Source organism: Anguilla anguilla, chromosome 13, assembly GCF_013347855.1.
Source record: "Anguilla anguilla isolate fAngAng1 chromosome 13, fAngAng1.pri, whole genome shotgun sequence".
NCBI classification, from domain to species: Eukaryota; Metazoa; Chordata; class Actinopteri; order Anguilliformes; family Anguillidae; genus Anguilla; species Anguilla anguilla.
The window spans coordinates 380001-397127 of record NC_049213.1 but is presented as its reverse complement, the minus strand read 5'-3'; the positions used below and the strand labels follow the sequence as shown (position 1 = coordinate 397127).

General features: G+C 43.3%; 1 protein-coding gene across 1 annotated transcript in view; it reads right to left on the bottom strand.

The window, feature by feature from the left end:
- Positions 1-17127, bottom strand: part of smarcc2 (SWI/SNF related, matrix associated, actin dependent regulator of chromatin, subfamily c, member 2) — a gene marked incomplete at its 3' end in the record, with an annotated part of 41813 nt that overhangs the window by 12478 nt on the left and 12208 nt on the right. Inside the window, exons 7-16 of the mRNA XM_035388485.1 lie at positions 17045-17114; positions 9919-9994; positions 9208-9452; positions 7515-7639; positions 5616-5675; positions 5402-5439; positions 3708-3838; positions 1574-1645; positions 773-886; positions 177-330 (exon numbers count right to left, since the gene is read on the bottom strand). Of these exons, the coding sequence (XP_035244376.1) occupies positions 177-330; positions 773-886; positions 1574-1645; positions 3708-3838; positions 5402-5439; positions 5616-5675; positions 7515-7639; positions 9208-9452; positions 9919-9994; positions 17045-17114 (1085 nt within the window). The remainder of the gene's footprint in view (positions 1-176; positions 331-772; positions 887-1573; positions 1646-3707; positions 3839-5401; positions 5440-5615; positions 5676-7514; positions 7640-9207; positions 9453-9918; positions 9995-17044; positions 17115-17127) is intronic.

Here is a 17127-nt window from a genome sequence, read left to right as displayed (position 1 = left end):
AAGCATATGTCCAGCTGTAAAAATGGATGCTATGCAAAAATACAAAAGTTGCGTTAGTCACTCTGCATAAGTGACTGCTGAATGGCAGTAATGTAATTATATTAATGTTTGAACATTTAGAACTCTCCATCACAAATCTCAGGTAAACCCTCCACAGAAAGCTGTGGCAGCGGTACCTGTGTGGTTTTGGGCTGCAGGGGCACAAGGCTGGAGGGCGTGTCGGCCAGCACGTGGAAATGGGAGGTTGGGGGCGGTCCCATGGGGGTGGGGCGGCTCTCTGCGTCCACCTGATAGTTGATCAGCCCCCACTGCTCCAAAAACGCATGAACCCTGGGGGGTCAGAGGGCAAAGGGCAGAGGTTGTGGTCACCTGCTCAGACAGCCTATCAGGACACATCTATCAGCAGCCTCTGCACACTGGAGAACTGTTGTATGAGAGAACTGGATGGGAACAGATATAGACACAAATGGATTCTTAAAATGCTTTCGTAAAACTGCCTGACTCTTGCATTGCCAATAAAGCTTATTCTGCGAATTGTTGATGGACGAATCAGCAAAGATGGAAAACAGCACAGACTTTCATTCAATTCAATTTTATTTGTATAGAGCTTTTAACAAAGGAGCTTTGTCACAAAGCAGCTTTACAGAGAACCGGCCCCCAAAGAGTAAGCCTAGGGCAACAGTGGCAAGGAAAAACTCCCTGACTGATAGCAGGAAGAAACCTTGAGCAGAACAACACAGACATGTCTTCGGATGCAGTAAGTCCTCCTCACCTCATGATGGCGCACACATCCCCTGCCAAGTTCCTGCGGCAGGCGGTGGAAGTCAGGTACTCCTGGGGATTCAGGCGGTACGTGTCTATCATGAAGTTCCTGTAGGCTAGGTAACTTCAGAGAAAGACGTGTTGAGATGACAGTTAGAGGACAACACTAAAGGTCAGTAATGGGCTGCATAGTAACAAATTCAATTTCAGTTTATCAAAAAAATTACACACACTTAAGTGTAATTCGACAGTAGTGACAGAAGCATGAACTACAAGCTCCAGTCTAGTCCTTTTTGTCCAGTGCTGTTATCTATACAGAGCAAATGAAAGGAAAGTTGGGCGTGTTCATGCCTGAACAGTTCTGAAGAACAAATCCAGTTTTTTCATGTAGGTTTATCAGCATGGCTAATATCACCCTAGCTGGGCATTAATATAAGCACCACTATCGCTCCTCAAAAAGTACTTCCTAGTTCGTTCATTGCCTAGATTCAAACATTTTTATATTTTCTATTTAAAAAAATGTTTGCTTTTAAATTTGACTGACAAACAAATGGAAGCTTTAGTTTAAATGACTCATTTCAGCATGCACACAATAGCAAGGTAGTAGGAAAGTTCATTACCCAACAGTTTCTTAGCATTAGTGCTGGGGGGGGGAAACACATGAAATCTCCTTTTTAAATATTTCAGTAGTGTGTTTCATGACCAACAGTTAAAAAAGATTTATTCCATAAGAACTTCTCATAAAACTTTATAAAATGGGGGAATGTCAGATCTGTCAGAAACTGAGACAGCCTGAACAACACAGGCTCACATTTCTGGAGTCTTGGATTTATTCTTCCCATTGAAGAACTCTGGGAGGGCCCGGCGCTCTATTGCGTGTACACTGAGAGAGAGAGAGAGAGAGGGAGGGAGAGAGGGAGGCAAGCACGATCAGTTCTGGGTGATTTAAATCACTTTCAAATTCCTAAAAGGCTTTGACTGACTTTGACTGGCACACTGAAGTAAATATAAAACTTTCTAAAAACAAACTATACTTTTTCTTTCTAAAAACAACGGATACAGCGTTTGTAAGCACATCCAAAATCAGCGTATATCTGAATCAGATTTAAAAATGTCCAATTTTGCTGACCTCCACTCATAATCATATTTCAGCTGTGTGAAAAGCCAGATGCTCTTCAATATATTCCACTGAGCATCTCTCAGTCTCTGCATGTTACACTGAGAAGGATCTACAGTTAGAATGTAGGTGGGAGGAGCTTGTGGCCCTGATCTTGAGTTTGTTACACAATATTTCTTCACAATATAACCAAGTTACACAAGCTCAAAGCAAGTGTGACCCACAGTATGTAGCAGGCAAGGGCCATCGCGTGCGAGCCCTGAACAAGTTATAATTGAACCAGGCAGTAGAGCTGGGGATGATTATGTGTATCTGTTATAATCGAACCAGGCAGCAGAGCTGGTGGTGATTATGTGTACCTGTTATAATCCAACCAGGCAGCAGAGCTGGTGGTGATTATGTGTACCTGTTATAATCGAACCAGGCAGCAGGGCTGGTGGTGATTATGTGTACCTGTTATAATCAAACCAGGCAGCAGAGCTGGTGGTGATTATGTGTACCAGTTATAATCGAACCAGGCAGCAGAGCTGGTGGTGATTATGTGTACCTCTTGTAATCAAACCAGGCAGCATAGCTGTACCTGTTGTAATGGAACCAGGCGGAGTAGCTGGGGATAATGATGTGTACCTGTTGTAATGGAACCAGGCGGCGTAGCTGGGGATGATGATGTGTACCTGTCAGGGTTCTGTGTTTTTCCCTTTGTCTTTCCTGGTTGGGCCGCCAGATGGCGGCACCTCTGTCTTGTGTCCTGTTTAATTGTATTATTGGTTTCAATTATCCTATTATTGTTTGCTGGTTGTCTCGATTTCCCTTCCTTCTCTGTGGCCTGATTGTTCATTGTGCCCTCCTGTGTCTCGTCTGTGTCGCGCCTATTTAAGTTTCCCTTCTCCCGGACTCAGGCGCTGGATCCCTGCCTGCTTGTTGTAGTCTGTTAGTTTGTCTGATCGTGCCTCCGATCGTGTTTCTGCCCTGAGTGTTCCTGCCCCTGTTCTGTTTTCTACGTGCTTTAGGACTTTTGTATTGTCTTGTTTCTTGCTTTTTTTGGAGTTTTCTTTGTGTTTGTGAGAGTTGCCCTGCGAGGCTTTTTGTTCCCTTTTTGTGGAGTTGTGAGTAAGGTCTTTGTTCTCCCCATTTTTGGAGTTTTGTGTTTTTCCTGCACTCTGCGTTTGGGTCCATTCCCTCGCCCACCCTGACAGTACCTGTTGTAATGGAACCAGGCAACACAGGTGAGGGATGATTATGTGTACCTGTCGTAATCGAACCAGGCGGCGTAGCTGGGGATGATTACCTGTACCTGTTGTAATGGAACCAGGTGGAGTAGCTGGGGATGATGATGTGTACCTGTTATAATCGAACCAGGCAATATAGCTGGTGGTGATTATGTGTATCTGTTATAATCGAACCAGGCAACATAGCTGGGGATGATTGTGTACCTGTTGTAATCGAACCAGGCAACATAGCTGGGGATGATTATGTGTACCTGTTGTAATGGAACCAAGCAACATAGCTGGGGATGATTACGTGTACCTGTTGTAATCGAACCAGGCAGCATAGCTGGTGGTGATTATGTGTACCTTGTGAAGGAGTGGCCCACTAGTCAATTGCTTAATTGCTTTTAATTGATTGTATTTAATTGTTTGATTTAATTTGTTAATTTGATGGTGATTGTAACCCAGGTGCATTTGATTGGCTCAACCTACTTAAGTGTGTCAGTAGGGACAGAGAAGGAGTGAGAAGGTGATCATTTGTACCGCTGGTGTTTTTAAAATAAATTATTCATCTTTTTAAGTCTTGTTTTACTCAGTTGTTTTTAAGCCTTTTTACATACCTGTTGTAATCGAACCAGGCAGCATAGCTGGGGATGATTATGTGGTGGGTCTGCTCCGTCACGTTGTCTTCATGCAAGTCGGTGCTCTTCACTGGCTCTCCCTTTACGCTGGGGGAGCCTTCCTCTTCCTCCTGACGGCACGGAAAGCCAGACAGACAGACATACAGATATGTACCTCACATGTATGGTAAATGGTAAATGGACTACATTTATATAGCGCCTTTATCCAAAGTGCTTTACAATTGATGCCTCTCATTCACCAGAGCAGTTAGGGGTTAGGTGTCTTGCTCAGGGATACTTAGACACGCCCAGGGCGGGGGGATCAAACCGGCAACCCTCTGACTGCCAGACAACCGCTCTTACCTCCTGAGCTATGTTGCCCCTGTATGGGTCAGCCCAGTGGACAATTTGTTTTCCAGAACATTTCATAGGTTAGGGCAACCACTCCCAAAGCATTTTTCCCATACAAATATGATTTTAAAGTCACAAGGACCATTGCTGTATTGGATTTGGAATGTCATTCTATTTTACCATCTTTAGAGTGGTTTACAGAAGTGTGCCCCATAATCAGACCCCCAAAGGAAAACAGGCTGTGTTTATGGTGCTGACAGGGAGTCGGCAAGGTTTAATACAGGTTTTTTTTTTACATTATTAAACCTAAGGTTTAATAATAATGGTTTAATAATAATGCTATCGCCCCAATACTGCACAGCTGCAAACATTCTCCTGGGTCAGCTTTATGTAAACCTTAGGTTTTCCATATACTGTGTAATCAGTAAGATCTGGGAAACAGTAGGTAATTCAAGTTACCTATGAGTCAGCAGCCAGCTGTACTACCAAGATTAACCTGGATTGACAGGAGTACAACACATACAACCATTCCACTTCACCCACATTTTGCATAACTGTATATTGCCATTATTTAACAAACTGTACAATAAGTTAACACTTAATCCTGCCATTCCTCTTTAACTCTTGCCACTGCACATCTAGTGGTTTTAAGGTCCAAACACACTCTTAGAACTCACGATATCTGCACCCCATAGTCACTCACCAATACATTAATGCAACTGCAAAATACACAATTGTATCCTTGTAGCATACACAAGCCAGAGGCACGTCCGTATCTACCAAGATAGATAGCGATCCGTATAGAGCCACACGACTGGCGGAAAAAGGCTATGAATGAGAGTTCCTCATTAGTAGACTCCTTGGTACAACGGTTAGCACAGAGGAAAGATTAAAAAAATTATTTTGGAGTCAGATAATAAAGGTAACATTAATCCAGCAGCACTAGGCAAGACAACGTGCGTTCCTTCGCCACTCAAATACTTCTGCTATTTGGTATCTGAGGGGATTCTTACAAATTCCACTTAAAAAAAGATATTGCATTGTGCATATGGGATGTGCATTTTAGTGGGAAAGTTAGCTGATGTCCATCATGGGATGTTAACAGTAAGCAGGTTCATGACATCCCTGGAACATTTTCTGTAACTTAAAGCAGCCCCGAACAATAAATATACTGCAAATCCGGTTTGAGGGATGTTCTCACAATAATGCCATCTTACAATTACATGGGAATCTAACTAGACTGTTTCCCAATGTTCTGGAAGTGCTAGATATGAGAGCTATTATGTTATACATTTTCCTACCTTACGCTTAAGGGCCAATCGGGTATCCCTGTACAGTCTTACCTTCCCCACTGTTTCCATAGACTCATCCTCCTGCTCATCTGTTCATCATAAGAAGGCAGGAAGAATGAGAGAGAGAAGGAAAAAGAGTGAGGTTCTTTTTAATGCACCTTATAACGCAGTAATGATGAATGTACACCAGGTAGTGAGGGAGTAAGGGGAAGAACAAGGAGAAAAAGGTAGTGGCTAGTGCATATGAAAAACACCAAGGACTCACCCAGGTCAGTCATAGTGCCACCTTTTACCGGGGTAGATTCTGAGTCTTTCTTAGTGTTGACTGTAGAAAAACATCAAGGCGATGCTTTAGAGAACAGGCTTGTTTTGTTATATAACTTTAAGAAGCAAGCATTAAGAAGGAAGCCAAGGTTATCAGACAGAGGGAATTCCACATAAGGTTACAATACATGTGACTGCCATACTGTACACGCAATGCCCTCCAGAATTACTGACATCCTCCATTAACAGAAACCAAAATGCTGTATTAAACTGACTTCATAAATGATTTATATCCTCAGTAGTATGAGAAAATTATATAATCCTATTCTTTAAAGAAAAATTATTTAGCATGAAATGTGGTCATTTAACATTTTTGGTGGATTTGAAGGAGCATGAAGGCTTGTTGTCCTGCTGGAAGATCCAGCCATTTCCAGAGTTTAGCCTACAGACATGGGCTGCCAGAGTTTAGTCTATGGACATGGGCTGCCAGAGTTTAGCCTACAAGCAAGGGCTGCCAGAGTTTAGCCTACAGACAAGGGCTGCCAGAGTTTAGCCTACAGGCAAGGGTTGCCAGAGTTTAGTCTATGGACATGGGCTGCCAGAGTTTAGCCTACAAGCAAGGGCTGCCAGAGTTTAGCCTACAGACAAGGGCTGCCAGAGTTTAGCCTACAGGCAAGGGTTGCCAGAGTTTAGCCTACAGACATGGGCTGCCAGAGTTTAGCCTACAGGCAAGGGCTGCCAGAGTTTAGCCTACAGACATGGGCTGCCAGAGTTTAGCCTACAGGCAACGGCTGCCAGAGTTTAGCCTACAGGCAACGGCTGCCAGAGTTTAGCCTACAGACATGGGCTGCCAGAGTTTAGCCTACAAGCAAGGGCTGCCAGAGTTTAGCCTACAGGCAAGGGCTGCCAGAGTTTAGCCTACAGGCAAGGGCTGCCAGAGTTTAGCCTACAGACATGGGCTGCCAGAGTTTAGCCTACAGACATGGGCTGCCAGAGTTTAACCTACAGACATGGGCTGCCAGAGTTTAGCCTACAGCCAATGGCTGCCAGAGTTTAGCCTACAGGCATGGGCTGCCAGAGTTTGTGTAATCTGACCATCAAATCTGCTTCCAAACAATGTTCCAGTGACATTAGAAATCTTAAGGCACTTACTTATGTGGATAGCTGACAGTACAGTCTTTATTCTGGAAAGCCTTCTGAACTGCATCTAAATGTATTTTTGGAGCAACCTAAAGATGCAACAAACCTCGGCTATTCTATAACTGTAATCCTTGGACAATTGTTTGACTTTAATTACATTACACAGCGTGTAGGGGCAAAATACATGTGCATCCTCTTCCAGGCAGGTTCATCGTTGCTCCAGTTGTTTGAAACGTCCTTAAATTCTTTACCTATTTTTTGCCAGTTTTAGTCTCATTTCATTTGTGTGCTCTTTACCTTGCCCATGTTGACTGAGGACTAAAGGAGTTTGGCAAGTGTCACCTCGTATTTACTGCCCCAGTGAAACAGGAAGCCAAGGGCCACAATTTAATAACTCCTAAAGGCTTTAATAAAAAAGTTTTAAAAAGTTAAATACAAACAGCAATATACTTTTGATATTTCTTTTCATAAGAATATATAGTGGTGCCAATAAGTGTGAAGTGTGTAAATTGTCTGGCATACATTTATTAGAATGCTGCTTATTAATGCATTATATAATAACGAGCTAATTTAATACATAAATATTTATTTAACGCATTATTAAATGTCAGCCAATCAGATATGAATGCATATTGATTGGAGGATACTTGATTGGCTGACATTTGAACGTTATTTGTATAGTGCTTTAATAGACACAGCCTCTGTCGGCTCAGACGTGAGCAGTGCTAGCTGTGCGCTAGAGGAGTGGTGTGAGCCCTACCAGCTTTGGGCAGGGTGACCTCCTCCACCGCAGGCACAGGCGAGGGCTCGTCCAGCTCTTTGGTCAGGTCCTCCTGCTCCTCCTCCCGGTGTCCCCGCTTCGATTTGGTGTACGGTGCTGTAGGTCTGGAGAGATGCAGACACACACAGGCACACAGGCACGCGCATGCACACACACACACACACACACACACACACATACATGGACATACACACACACACGCACGCAGACACACAAACATGTGCATATACACACACGTACACACACATGCGCAGGCACACATACAGGCACGCACATATACACACACACACACACAAACATGCACACACACACACACGCAGGCACACATACAAGCATGCACACACACGCATACAGGCACGGGGCACACACACAAACATGCGCACACATACACACACACACACACAGGCACACAAACATGTACACACAAATACACATACACACACACACACACACACACACACACACGTACACATGCGCATGCACACACACACATACACACACATGTAAATACGCATGTACACACACGCACACCCACACAAATACACGTTACACCAGGAATGACGCATAGTCATTAACCTGATAATGCATGGAGCTACAGTATGATGAGCTGTCAATCACAGACCCATTCAATACACTGTGGTGCACATCATCGGGTGAAGTGTGCTTTAAAAGTTTTGGGTGAAACCTCTGCCGTTCCCACAGCTGGAAATGAACCCTTTAGACTGCATTAAATGTCCAGCTGAACCAAGTGAGTTAAATTTCATAGATTTTCCACAAGAAAAAAAAAACTTTGTTGAGTTGAAATTTTTTCAGATTTGACCAGCCTATACCAGTATTCAATATATGTAATTAACCCAGCCCTTGTGTTATACAGTACTCTGTGACTGAGCTCTCTCTGGGAGAGGTGATACATGCACCTTAAAAAGTGTTTAAATGTGTGATTTTACCTGTGTCTAAGACCAGAGACTGCACCAGCAAGAGAACCTCAAACAAAAAACTCAAACCAACAGCAAACCACTCGTTTGCTTTTTTCTAACTGATTTTTCACCCAGGATCCCAGGTTAACAGTGAAGCTTTATTTTCACTCCGCATCTCTCTCTCTGAACCTTGTCAATAAATACCAGCCCAATCTGGCTTTACCACAACTGACCATGTCCACCAATTCAGTCCCCAGGGCGTGTTTAGGCTTGTGACTGATCTCAAATAATGATAATAAAAATATCTTTATTTGTATAGTACTTATCAAGCATATACAGCACAAAATGCTTTACGGAGATAAAATAATTCAATTTTTTAATATAAATTAAATATAAAAAAGAAACAATCATTTGGGGAAAATAAAATGGTGAAAAATAAGAACAAAAATGAATATTTAAAATAAACATCTAGCCATTCAGGAAAGCAACACTTTGAAAGTGAGTTTAGACTGATTGAAAGGAAGATGAACACTGATCTGCAGACTGATCCATAGCAGGAAGGCTTTTCCAGAGCCCTAACAGAGAAGGCATGATCACCTCTGCTTTTTAGTCCAGACTTACCCAGGTCTGCTCTACACCACCCCAAATATTAAAAGTCTTAACGGCAGCTATGGAAGTTTCTGGCAAAGGGGTGAAACAGGTGGTGATCATGCACAGGGTGGTGCTCGGGGAGGGCGGGACGGGACAGGACATACCCCTTCTTGGTGTTCTTCTTCTTACTCTCCTGGGGGGGCGGGGTCGGGGACGGCGAAGGCGAGCGCTTCCTCTTCTTGGCGCTGCCCGGCTTCCTGTCCCGCCGCTCGTCCGGCGTAGACACCTCGTCCGTCAGGGTCTTGGCCGAGATCCTCTTCCTCCTGGGGCCACCCTCGCCCACCTCATAGTCTTCCTCGTTCATCCATTCGTTGAACTGGTCCAGGTCCAGGATCCACTTGGCATGCACCTGTCAGGGAAAAGCGAGCGGATCCTCAACTTTCCAGGCGCTAAAGGTGAGGTAACCACGTCATCGACATCAATGAAGGGCTGAGTAACACAAAAACCAGCACTGCCCCGGTGCCCCAGAATGCTTTTTGTGGGGGCGGAGTTACTGTCCTTGGGAAGACACGTCAAGCCAAGGTCCGCCAAGGTCCTTGGTATTGCGGTCATAAGAGATGACAATATTCTGAAGAGCTGGGATGTTAACCCAGATTTCCCCAAAAACAGACTCTCTACATTTGGCCAAATTATCACCCCTTTCATGTGATTGGCTAAAACAATCTAGCCCAATCTGTCAGATTGTCATGACAATTAATAATGGAGCTCCCTGATGAGCAACCTGGTTAAATAAAGGTAGGCAGGCATTCAGATTGGTAAATAAATAGATAACTAAATTAATGATAAAAAGTGACCCCCCCCCCACCCACACTCACCTTCCTGGGTTTCTCTGGACTGGGGGGGTCTTCCACAGCGGCCTCCACCTCGCTGGCAGGAATCCAGGTGTCGTAGCTGTGAGGCAGCAGTACAGCTCAGTGAACACAGACCCAGCACCAAAACGCTCCAAAGCACCAAGGCTCCCCCAGACCCAGCGCCTAAACGCTCCAAAGCACCAAGGCTCCCCCAGACCCAGTGCCTAAATGCTCCAAAGCACCAAGGCTCCCCCAGACCCAGTGCCTAAACGCTCCAAAGCACCAAGGCTCCCCCAGACCCAGCGCCTAAACGCTCCAAAGCACCAAGGCTCCCCCAGACCCAGCGTCAAAACGCTCCAAAGCACCAAGGCTCCCCCAGACCCAGCACTTCAACACTAGGGATGGGGATTTAAAATAACATGATCCTTGGTCCCTAAATGACTTCAAAAAATTTACCATGGCCATATTGCAGCTTGGGCAAGGGCCCTTCTCGTCACTATTCGACACGTTGGAAAGCCTTGGGCATCTTGGGTTGACGAGTGAGGTAGCCCATGGACTACTAGGCACTCCAAATAAACTAGATAACCCAGCATGCATTAGCCTAGGTTTATGTTGATGTTTTTAAAATAATTTTCCGTGTAGCCTATAGTATTAAAATGAAATAATTTCTGGTATATTTCGGTGTATGTGTATGTGTTTTTAAGTAATTAAATTCAAATCGGTCACAATAGTATTGATTATCTACAAATACGAGCTCCGAATTTGCGCTGAGGTTCAGGCTACTGTCTGTCTATAGCGTCAAAATCCGCCAAAGTGGTAATTCAATTCAATGGGTTACCTCACTCGTCAACCCAAGACGCCCAAGGCTTTCCAACCCGTCGAATAGTGACGAGAAGGGCCCTTGCCCGAGCTGCAATATTTGACGATTTGGGAATGAGAACGTGTTGTCAACACACACACACCGCTAACACTCACCTCCCACACAAAACGCTCCAAAGCACCAAGGCTCCCACAGACCCAGCGCCTAAACGCTCCAAAGCACCAAGGCTCCCACAGGCCCAGCACCAAAACACTCCAAAGCACCAAATCTTGCACAGACACACTGCCAACAGTCCCCGCCCACATCCCGCTGCACCCTGACAAAACACTCCATAACACGGAATGGGACGAGTACATTGTCGGTATTTCATACACCAGCTTAAATTCAAGCTGCAAGCACAATATGATTTTTTGGATATTGTGCATATCATGCTATATGCTATAAAACCGCGTCCGTATCCAAGCAAGCGATGGCTTCATGTTCGTTTCTCCAGATCATCGCTGTGTGCATCAGCGTGAGGACTAAAACCTGGGTGTAGTGCAGAGACTTCAAACTCGAACCCTGCAGGGCTGCTGCATCCACTGCTTTTTGGTGCATTTGCGCTTAATTTAAGTCATTGATTGGTTAAACAGGGCTAAACAGGCTGCTGATTGAAAGGACAATAACCAACACAGACTGCTGTCATCCAGGACTGGCGTTTGAGATCCCCTGGTGTAGTATTCATGCCGTAAATGTTCCTTTTATTGACCCTGTCTCTCCTGCAAGACTCCCTCTGGGATAATAACGACTGATGTGATTTGACACGCTCAGGCTTAGCATCTCAAATGGCGGTAACACTGCGCTTCATTTGTGCAACGTTCTTCTTTCAAGCCACAGCGAGCCGAGGCACCGCTGGCTGTCTCTTTTATTCATTTTGCTCATCTGTGTTGATCTTGCACATTTATTCTTTGACATTCTTATGTTAAATAGCAGATTATCATATGGCACAGAAGCTAAATTAAATGGTATTGCTTCCTTTTACAGTCCCCTAGTAAACACATGGTATGAATAGCACACAACTGGGTAATTACCACTGGTTAAAAACAATTACCACAGGTATGCCATCCGCCAAGTTAACACCTTGCCGGGGCATGCCCCATACCTACACACGGCCGAGAGTTTGGCACTTTTCAGGGTTTCCTACAGAAATAACCACAATGACCACAGACTCTCTGCTCTTAGCAGCATTAACTTCTATACCTTCTGACCGCATGTAAACAGATAGAATTCACAAACAACTACACACATCCACACATTAAAGCCCCAAACTTGGGTGATTTAGCCTTTTTTATCCTTCTTCCTGCGGATTGATTATCTCATCACAAAAGCTCCAGGACCACAATCAATAATTCTGCCCACTGGTGTTCCTACTGTTAGCTACTTTTTAACTAGGCTACTGTAGCTACCTTGCAAACACCACATTTCTAAATTAATGTTAGCCAAGCTTATAAATCCTCTACTGACATACAAACAATTAGTGGGTCTGTCGTGTATACAACAGCCCATTAAAAATACTTCCATTTAAAAATATGACAAACATTTTCATTTATTTGTCATTCGTGGTATAGGACAAATGACTGAATCCATACCGATGTGTTTCTTTCAACAAGAATGCATGTGTGTTTGCATGTATTTGTGCATATGCAGGTTTCTCATAGCCTTCAATTATATGCATTACTGTTGTTACTTATAATAAACAGTTTAAAAAAATGATATCTGAAGACATATAAAAATGTCAAGTTACTCACACATGCATAATCTGTAAGTCATTAATTAAAACTTGCAAAATATAGGCCTGCCATTCAAAGTATTGATATCAAAATGAGTCAAAATCAATATTGGCTGTCTTAGCACACAAATTAAACAAGCTCTTTTCCAAAGCAATGCTACCCAATGTTTCCCAAATTATTTTAAATAACTTGGCCCCATATTTTTTCTTATCTTATTTTTTCTTTGGAGAGAATGTGGTCATTCAAACTTTATGAGTCACATCAAAGTGTCAAATAACAAAAATGCCTCATAGAAGACATTTTAAAATAAATACAGATTGTAAAAACAATACTGTACATAGATAGATAAATAGATATAATACTTCATTATCCCCATTATCCATGCATTCCCTATGCAAATCTAATAAACACTTAAATGGGTGTAAAAGTAAAAAATTACTATGAAAGATAAGTTTGTTTCTAGGAAAATACTGCCTTAATTCCTAGGAAGTACAAAATTAAGCTATTACCAATCTAAATATGTTATTACAACAGTTAGTTGAATTAATTGATAATAGAAGAGGTGTTCTTAGTGTAGATGTAGATGTAGGTGTAGGTATTGTCTAAATTTCTAGGAGGTACACAATTAAACTCAATAAACCTAAACCTTTGATAAATACAAGGTAGTCACCTGAAGTGTAGAGGCCTTTCAAAGTGTTTAAAATTTAATTTCTTTGTATTTACCTTTTTCTTTTACCAGAGGTAATTACCTAATCATTAGCTATTTCCAGTCCTAATACTGGTGGCACGGTGGTGCAGCTGGTAGCACTGTTGTCTCACAGGAATATAATCGTTTGAATCTCGGCTTGTGTGGAATTTGCATGTTCTCCTCGTGTCCACATGGGTTTGCTCTGGGTACTTCCATTTCCACCCACAGTCCAAAGACATGCAGGTAGGCTAACTGTCCATAGGTTAGGTTATAGTGTTGTTTAGGGATGTGGGAGGGATACAGTCAGGGGTATAGTGTTGTTTAGGGATGTGGGAGGGATACAGTCAGGGGTATAGTGTTGCTCAGGGATGTGGGAGGGATACAGTCAGGGGTATAGTGTTGTTCAGGGATGTGGGAGGGATACAGTCAGGGGTATAGTGTTGTTCGGGGATGTGGGAGGGATACAGTCAGGGGTATAGTGTTGTTCAGGGATGTGGGAGGGATACAGTCAGGGGTATAGTGTTGTTCAGGGATGTGGGAGGGATACAGTCAGGGGTATAGTGTTGTTCAGGGATGTGGGAGGGATACAGTCAGGGGTATAGTGTTGTTCAGGGATGTGGGTGGGATACAGTCAGGGGTCTAGTGTTGTTCAGGGATGTGGGAGGGATACAGTCAGGGGTATAGTGTTGTTCAGGGATGTGGGAGGGATACAGTCAGGGGTATAGTGTTGTTCAGGGATGTGGGAGGGATACAGTCAGGGGTATAGTGTTGTTCAGGGATGTGGGAGGGATACAGTCAGGGGTATAGTGTTGTTCAGGGATGTGGGAGGGATACAGTCAGGGGTATAGTGTTGTTCAGGGATGTGGGTGGGATACAGTCAGGGGTATAGTGTTGTTCGGGGATGTGGGTGGGATACAGTCAGGGGTATAGTGTTGTTCGGGGATGTGGGAGGGATACAGTCGGGGGCTTTGTGCCACTCAGGGATGTGGGAGGGATATAGTTGGGGGTATAGTGTTATTCATTGCTCAAAAGACTCCTGCTGCCTGTCCAGGTGCCCAAGGCTAGCTCTCTGCTCACACGTACAAACTCCTTCTCTGCACGTGTGCGGCTTGTGGCTGCAGTATGAAAAGAAGCATCTGGCTGGCTGGTACGTGTATTGGAGGAGAACTACAGATTGCCTTCACTCTCCCAAACCAACAGTTAGTTAGTCAACATTCTTAGATTCATGTGGAACCGCAGATGCCAAATTTTTATTTAAAAAAAGATATTGTGATATACAGAGCCTTTGGGAAGTATTCAGAGCCCTTCACTTTTCCACATTTTGTTATGTTACAGCCTTATTATAAGACAGATTAAATTCATTTTTATTTTCATCAATCTACACACAATACCCCATAATGACAAAGCGAAAACAGATTTTTAGAAATGTTTGCAAATTTATTAAAAATAAAAAACTGTACAAAAAAAGAATTACCAACCCATGCGCTCAAAGAAGTTTTTAACAAACTCGGCTATATAACAAATAAATGGTGCATTGGCTTCTCACAGATAATCATAGAAAGGAAAGACGGGAGCCCGCACTCTTGATGAATAGATATAGATTATGAATGTCTACGCAACAAAATCATTTTCATTTTTATTCCTATTTGGACATTGCGTAGACATTCAGAATCTACATCTATTCATTAAGAGTGCGGGCTCCCATCTTTCCTTTCTATAAAAATAAAAAACTGAAATATCATATCTACAAAAATGTTCAGACCCTTTACTCAGTACTTTGTTGAGGCACCTTTGGCAGCGATTACAGCCTCAAGTCTTCTTGGCTATGACACTACAAGCTTGGCACACCTGTATTTGGGATATTTCTCCCATTCTTCTCTGCAGATCCTCTCAAGCTCTGTCAGGTTGGATGGGGAGCATTGCTGCACAGCTATTTTCAGATCTCTCCAGAGATATTCGATTAGGTTCAAGTCCAGGCTCTGGTTGGACATTCTCAAGGACATTCACAAACTTGTCCCGAAGCCACTCCTGCATTGTCTTGGCTGTGTGCTTAGGGTCGCTGTCCTGTTGGAAGGTGAACATTCACCCCAGTCTGAGGTCCTGATTGCTCTGGTGCATGCTTTCATAAAGGTTCTCTCTGTACTTTGCTCCATTCATCTTTCCTTCGATCCTGACTAGTCTCCCAGTTCCTGCTGCTCAAAAACATCCCCACAGCATGAAGCTGCCACCACCATGCTTCACCGTAGGGATGGTATTGGCCAGGTGATGAGCGGTGCCTGGTTTCCTCCAGACATGACGCTTGGCATTGTGGCTAAAGAGTTCAATCTTGGTTTCATCAGACTAGGGAATCTTGTTTCTCATGGTCTGAGAGTCCTTTAGGTGCCTTTTGGTAAATTCGAAGCAGGCTGTCATGTGCCTTTTACTGAGGAGTGGCTTTCGTCTGGCCACTCTACCATAAAGGCTTTGATTAGTGGAGTGCTGCAAAGATGGTTGTCCTTCTGGAAGGTTCTCCCATCTCTACAGAGGAATAATGGAGACCACTGTGTTCTTCAGTACATTCAATGCTGCATACATTTTTTGTACCCATCCCCAGATCTGTACCTCGACACAACCCTGTCTTGGAGGTCTACAGGCAATTCCTTCGACTTCATGGCTTGGTTTTTGCTCTGACATGCACTGTCAACTGTGGGACCTTATACAGTATTGCCATATTGGGCTCCTTTTGATTATGTTGGGCGGGGAAAAATAGCGTTGGGCTGGTAGATGACATTTGGGCTACTTTTGTCAAAATTAGGCGGGTTTTTGAAACTATTGTGAAAATAATATTACCAAAAAGCAGCACAGAAAATCCCAGTACTGTTTCTCTGATGCAGAAAATTCTCCTCATGGTCCCAAGTACTCAAACAGAACTGGGTAAATCAGCCTTTTCCTTTCATGCCCCGCATGTCTGGAATGAGTTACAAGGCATTCTTAATCTGAAATCCTTACCCTCTCTTGACATGTTTAAAAATATGTTAAAATCAGTTTTTACTGAACAATGTTATTGCTTTTAGCAACAAGTGCCTTTTAGCTCCTGATCCTTGTATGTCTGTCTTTTTTTTTTTTTTTGGTATGTTTTTAATATGAAACTTTTATTTTTCTGCTGCCATCTTGACCAGGACTCCCTGGCAGAAGCGATATTGTATCTCAATGGGACCTTCCTGGTTAAATAAAGGATAATAAATAAATAAATAAATACTGCCGGTTGATTTAATTAGCGGTGTTAGCGAAATGCATAACACATAATTCCTCGCGCCCACACCCGCCAACCCCGCCCCCACCCCCGTGGACCGCAGCACACCCTAATACAGCAGGCTAAAACCCTGTTATGATTTGGGCTGGTTTTTATTGAAGTGGGCGGGTTTTACGTTGTGATTGGGCTGGAAACTGTCAATCTGATCTGGCAACACTGACCTCATATAGACAGGTGTGTGCCTTAACAAAGCATGTCCAATCAATTGAATTTACCACAGGTTTACTCCAATCAAGTTGTAGAAACAAGTATGATCAATGGAAAGAAGATGTACCTGAGCTCAATTTTGAGTGTCATAGCAAAGGGTCTGAAATGTGAATGTGATATTTCAGTTGTTTTTTTTAATTTTTATAAATTTGCAAAAAAAAGGGGAAAAAAAAGTGAAAAACCTGTTTTTGCTTTGTCATTATGGGGTATTGTGTGTAGATTGATGAGAATAAAAATGAATTTAATCAATTTTAGAATAAGACTGTAACATAACAAAATGTGAAATATGTGAAGGGGTCTGAATACTTTCCGAAGGCACTGTATATCAATCCATGTGACATGATATTCTACCCTTAGTGACAGTGAAGGTGTACCTGTCAGGTGAATATCCCCAGTGAAGGAGAACCTGCTTGTCCCTCTTCATCACTGGACGCACCCACTCCTCTGAGAGAAAAGA